We start from the raw sequence: 6,379 nt of genomic DNA, 5'->3' as shown, positions 1-6,379 counted from the left end.
GTATTATATTTTTATTATCTTCTTTTATACCGCTATCTTTCCAAGATTTTTTAATATTATTATTTTTATATAACGCTATTATATTAGGAACGAACCGAAGGTAAAACCTATAATAATAATTATAATTAGTACTTCCGCTAGTCGTTTCCCGTATATTTTAAAAATTTATTAGAATGTTAATCGTTTTTAAGGCTTTATTAGGGGCTATACGGCGTAGTATTTATATTACTTCGTCCGCACTAATTTTATAATTTATTAGTAATTTAAATTCTCGTTTCCTTCTTTAATTTAATGAATAATTTATTAGTACTTCTACCCTAAGGAAGAATCTTTCCGCTAGGATTTCCGTTTTATTTTTATAATTCCAATTTTTTTAATATTTCTTTCTTAATATAGCGTTAGGATTTTAGGGGGGTTAAAAAGTAAATAGCTTTACGTTTCATTTTATCGTTTAAGCGTTTAAAATTTCTTCGAATTTATTAATATATTTTTTTATAAAGGTACGTTATTATTTTATTTATACGAATTAAATAATTTCGGTTTATTTTTATTTCACTTCTTCTAATTTTTATCTTTTTATTAGTATCCTCTTTCATTTTTAAACCTTTGCTATCCGTCTTATATATTTAATATTCTTTTTACATTTAAATCTTATTAGTTAATATATTTACTCCTTCCCCTTTTCCGTTTCGGGACCCCTTCGTCGGTAATTTTAATTAATTCTTCTCTTAATTATTCGGTTGCGGTTTTTAATTTAGCGATTATAATAATCGCCCATAGGATTATAATATATTTTTTTAATGAAGCCTTCAATTTCTTTAGTATTTATAAGTACCTAACTAATTCTTTTTAGTATTCTCCGGCTCTTTAGTAATTTTAATATAAATTAGAATTAATTAAATTTAGTAGTCCGATCCGGTAAGGATTTCGTCCTCTACCGTTTAGTACGTAGTATATAATATTTCTATTATTTAAGCGTAGTCGATAGTACTATTAAATTCTTACTGTATTTCGTTCTTTAATTATCTCGGTTCGCTTTATAGCGTTATTAGTATAAATTAATAATTCGTTATTAATAAAAAGAGGATATAATTACCCCTATTCGTCTTTTATAAATATTTTATATTGGGTGATAGAGGCTTATATCCCCTATCATAATATTTCTTCCTTTCGGTTTCGATATAATTTCTTTAAGGGGGGTATATTATTTATATTTAGGACCCGAATCCTAAATTAACGAATAGATTAATTTTACCCTTATTTCGTTTTCCACTTCCCCAATTTTTAATATTACTTAATCCTTTCCCTATTTATAATTTTATCGATCGATTACAAAATATTTATTTATATATAGTATTATATATCTTTAATTAATATTATTTAATATTTAATAACGAGAAGCTTTAATATTAAGGACATTATTTATAATTACACTTCGGTTTAGTTCTTAGAACGCTATAATATTATAGTAGTCTTTTATTTCTAACGTAAGTTTTATTTTATTATATAATTTCGTTACGTTCTAGTATAGAATTTTTAAATTTATATAGTAGACGTTTAAGTATTATTCTTTTAATATAGTCGAGGGTTCGATTTAATAATAATATTTAATATTTTAAGCATTCTCTTTTAATACTTCACTTTAATTATATTTAATTTAGCGCGGAATTCTTTCTATATTTTCGTGTAAGGGCCGCTTTTTGTATTAGTTATTATTTATTGCTATTCGGATTTTAGAATTTCTAAATCTATATCTAGGATTTCTAAGTCGCTATTTTCGTTAGTAGGTATAAGTTATAATTAAATAGGCGTTATAGGGGGGTTGTTTTTTTAAGTCCTTATATTGTCGTAGTTTGCGTCTATTAAAAGAGTTCTTATTATATAATTTTATCGGCCGGTTAAGTAGTTTTAGATTAGTTGGAGGCCGGCGTTTCGTCGATTATAATTAATTTTGTCCGTTAGGAGAATATATATAGGCATTCTATAAATATTATAGAGGAGCGACCGAACGCCGTTTTTATAAGCGGATAATTGCGAGAGAATACGAAATATTCTTTATAGTTATAAAGGAGGTATTTTATAAAGTTAGGTTATTAATTGGAGGGGTAATTAATTTTTCTATCTTTTATTATTTTATTCGGATATTTCTTTTCGGTATAGCGAAAGTACTATATATTTTTCTCCATAGGGTAATAATTATATAAATAAATGAATTTCTAATAATTATAATATTATTAAAAGATTATATTACGTTTAAAAGGTTTATAATGGAACATATGATTTATTTAGAGGAGGGAATCTTTAATAAAATAAACCCTATTATTTATAATAATAGTTTTTAAAAGGAGAGAACCCCTTTCGCTCCCGTATTTCCTTTAGAATATTTTTACTTTCACGATTTTAATTTTATTTACTTCGGATATTTCCCTAATTAATTTCTCTAATTCGAAATTATTAATAAGAATTTATAATATATTAGGAACTATTATTAAAATTATACGGAATATAATTATTACATCTTTATAGAAACTATATATTATTTAAATTTAATTTTTTAAATACTATTTCTTCCCTTCTTCTCCGAATATAATAATATAGTTTCCGTTAAAATATAGTTTCGTAATAGCTTTAACTTCGGCCTTTAAATATTTTTAATTAATTATTTATACAACGTTATTTATTATACGCTTTTATTACTTTATAAAGAGCGGTATATTATTTAATTTAATTATTAAATATTATTCGGTTTAAAGGGGGATAAAAGTTTGAATACCTCTTAGGGTAAAGTAAGATTTTTTAAGCCCGTCGGTTAAATATTTAAATCCGTAATTATAGCGGCCTAAAGTTTCGGGGGGGTCATTTACTTTTTCGTAATATCGGCGATTATTTTCTTTAATTCTTTTATACTATTTTTAAACTACTCGGTAACAATATTATAAAATTAAAGCGTTTAATTTTACGTATATAAAATATCCTTTAGTAATATTGAAAAGTCTTTTCATTTACGTTATATAAATATCAAATAGGTTATTAATATTAGGGAAATTTATAATTTTTAGAAGGAACTTCTTTATATTTTCCTAAGGGGGTTTTAGGGCTACAGAAGTTTCGGGTTCGGCGCTATTAACCGTTATCGTCGTCGTCGGTATTCCGGTCGCGGGTTTCCGGACGTATATCGGTTCGCTACTAAACCGCCGCCGTCGTTCCTAACCGCTACGACACCCGCGTTTTCAATACGCAATTAATACGATATCGTAGATAGGGGTAATCGGACGTCTTAAATACGATTCTAATATTAAAAATAGTTTTGCTTACGTCGTCGACTAAGAACCCGCGTTTTAACGTTTCGCGAGCTTTTTTAAGAATAATATTAACTATATCTTTAAGGATGTAAAGCTTTTTTAATTTATTTTTATAGACGTTGTATAGGAATTTATTAATAATTTCGGAGGGGTATTCGGTATACGAAAATTTGCCGTCGTCCTCGATAGCTTTAGGATGGGCTTTTAATTCGATTATAATATTATTAAATTTCGAATCCGTTGTATATAATGTAATAGATTTCTTTTTTAATTTCGGGTTTATTTATACCTCCGTATTAATAAATTAAATCTAATCTAATATAGGGTCCTAATCCGAACGTTGGTTATTCGTGGTAATTAATTTATTTAATATATTCGGGATGAAATTAAACTTTCCGGTAATATAATATATTATAAAATTGTATTAGGAGAGGTAAATAAAAATATTAATTAGCCTTGTATTGCCTCTATCCGTTAATAAGGTATTTAAAGTAATTTATTTAACAATACCCTTTATCACTAAATAGTCGGTAAGGACGACGATAGGGTAATTAAACAAGTAAATAATAATTTGCAGTTATTTAATTATTTAAACGAAGTATGTAATTTTTAATTCGGAAGGTCTATACTATGTTTCTACTTTAGTAAGAGCTTTACTTGGAAATATAATCGGTAATATTTAGTTAGCCGGTATTATTACTCTTAGAAATTATTTAAATCCTTTCTTAATATAAAATAGTATAATACTATATCTTCTTTCGAGCGAGCTATTAATTTGTAGAAATAATTATCTATCGAGATTAGGGTAAAATAGAGATTCCGGGTTATTATAAATAATTAACTATATTGCGTCGAATACTAGCTTTTCTTTCTTAGTAGGCTTATATTTGGTTTTTATATAGTAGTAAGATCCTTTTAATAGGTTTTTAACTATAATAGTTCTAGATTTCCTTCCTTCGGTAAGTAAGTTAATTTTCCTCCTTTATATCGGTTTAATAAATTTATTATAGTATAGGATAAAGTGCCGAAGGAATTTAAATCCGCTAATGTATATTTCTAATACTTTAAGTTAGTTTAGGAAAGTTAATTATTCAAATTTTTTAATCTTTTCGGCGGTTATTAATAGTCCTAATATATCGATGTAGAACGTTAAAAATTTGATGTTCGGGTAAATAAAGTAAGACTTTGTTTGGGGAAGGGTAATATTGCGAAATATAAAAAATTGAAAGATTTGAGTTAGATGTTTAATGTAGTCCTTAAGCGTATCCGAGAAAATAATAATATTGTTGATAAACGTTTGGTAAAAGTGGGTAAATGCGGTTAATAATCAATTTATGAATTTCTATATATATATTGGGAAATGATAATATCCTATTAGGGCGACGCTAAGCTACTTTAAGCCTCGTAGGTTAATTAAGGTTAGCTTATCTTTATATTCCTACTATACGTTGAATTAATAAAAGAAAGGCGTTGTATTAATAACTATAATAAAGATTTTTCCTTTTAAAAATGCAATAACTTTTATTTATACTAGTAATAGACAGTGATAGTAGTCTTATTCCCTATGCTAGTAACTATATACTAAGCGCCCGATGAGCATGGGGTCCTTCACCTAGTTTCGGAGGGAAAACCGTACATACTTCCGTCTGCCGGATACAAACCACCGCCCCTTGCCCGACCGCGAGGCCGGCACCTGCGTTTCCTACCGTAGCGGTGCTCACCCACCGCTCGGTGAATAATGACGTTAACGCATCGCCGATATCTTACCATCGACTGATGTGTTATCCCTGAGGGTCGGCTTCGCCGACTCCTTCCTCCTCCAACTCAACTGCTAGACGGTACTCTCGGAGCCGTCCCAATCTCAATACCCAACCGAGGAGGCGGTCGGCCTGCTCTCCGTCGTCCAAGTATACAGCCAGTTGCTCTTGGCTGTGCGGCCACTCTTCTTCCCTTATTCGCTGGTTGAATGTCCATAGACAGTCGTAAACCAAGTATGCAAAGGTCTCCTTGCCCGTCCCGCAAGAGCAGTACGGTGTTTCGATATCGGGGACCTTCCTTTTAAATAGGAAGGACCGGAGCCCGATTACTTCTGTCCGCGCTTGGATGAGGAGTGAGCTTTTGGCTTTAGAGAGGGGGCGAGGGTCTTCGCCCTCAGCCTCTCCGCGCCTCCTTTTCTCTCTGGAGCCGACCATATGTCTCCTTATCGAAGTCCCGTCGAACTTTGGGTATAGGTCAGCGATCGTCAACTGGTAGCGTCTTCCCGACTTGGAGACTGCCGCCGCTGTCTGCATCTCCCACCTTGCTATCCATTCCCTCCTTGTTGCTTTCTCTAACCACCGCTCCCTATCTTTGGCCGATGGCTCTTCCTGATACGGCGTGCCCTGTTGCGTATCGTGTGGCGCGTCTTGCGGCGTTGTTTCCCCTATTAGGTTGGCGGTGGGCGCCCATCTCTCGGCCCATTGGGCTTTGGCCGCTCCGCTTTCCGGTAGGTCTTTGGGAGGGGAAGAAGAAGAAGAAGAAGAATGAATTTTGCGACTACGTTCTACCAATACTAGATAATAAGTCGTGCCCGCGACGGCGGCTGGGCATAGGTACATGATTGCGGGGAAAAAGCCTCCTAGGTCAGCTAGGTCGGACCCTAGCGTGGCCGTGGGCTGGAAAAACCCTATTCTTTCTTGTGTGGTCTTGGCCCCACTGTTTCATTCCAGGCCCCCTGATCCCGGCAGGGCGTGTACCTCCGCGAAGGGCAGTGGTTCGTCGTCTGGGTCGGGGGTCCCCGCTCTGGCTATCCTCATCCCCTGATATCCTCCACCTCGTAGCACCTGGATGTGTGTGTATCCCTCGTCTTTGAGGGCCTGTACTCTTGCGAGAAATGTGGCGTAGCTGGTGCCGAAAGCTTTCGGCGTGTCCTCTGCCGCGTTCGGGTTGCGGTATGTGACTAGTGGGCAGACGAAGAAGTGTCCCTTCTCGCGGGGCGCTCCGCACATGCAGTATCGGAAGGTCTCTGGAGGATGGTTGAAGCGGTCGTGGTAGGAGTGGAAGTCCCAGTGACCTGTGCGTTCTCCGATCCATCTTGC

General features: G+C 33.5%; 1 protein-coding gene across 1 annotated transcript; it reads right to left on the bottom strand.

Moving 5' to 3' along the window:
* Nucleotides 1-4,389: 4,389 nt before the first annotated feature.
* B0H65DRAFT_427385 (uncharacterized protein) lies at nucleotides 4,390-4,596 on the bottom strand (the record flags this gene model as incomplete). The annotated part of the gene is made up of 1 exon (XM_062824684.1): nucleotides 4,390-4,596. A coding segment is annotated over one exon (207 nt), but the record flags the coding sequence as incomplete, so codon positions are not given.
* Between the last annotated feature and the right edge of the window lie 1,783 nt (nucleotides 4,597-6,379).

Source organism: Neurospora tetraspora (assembly GCF_033439725.1).
Source record: "Neurospora tetraspora strain CBS 560.94 chromosome Unknown B0H65scaffold_4, whole genome shotgun sequence".
In the NCBI taxonomy this organism is placed as follows: domain Eukaryota; kingdom Fungi; phylum Ascomycota; class Sordariomycetes; order Sordariales; family Sordariaceae; genus Neurospora; species Neurospora tetraspora.
This window is presented reverse-complemented; position numbering and strand designations above follow the sequence as displayed.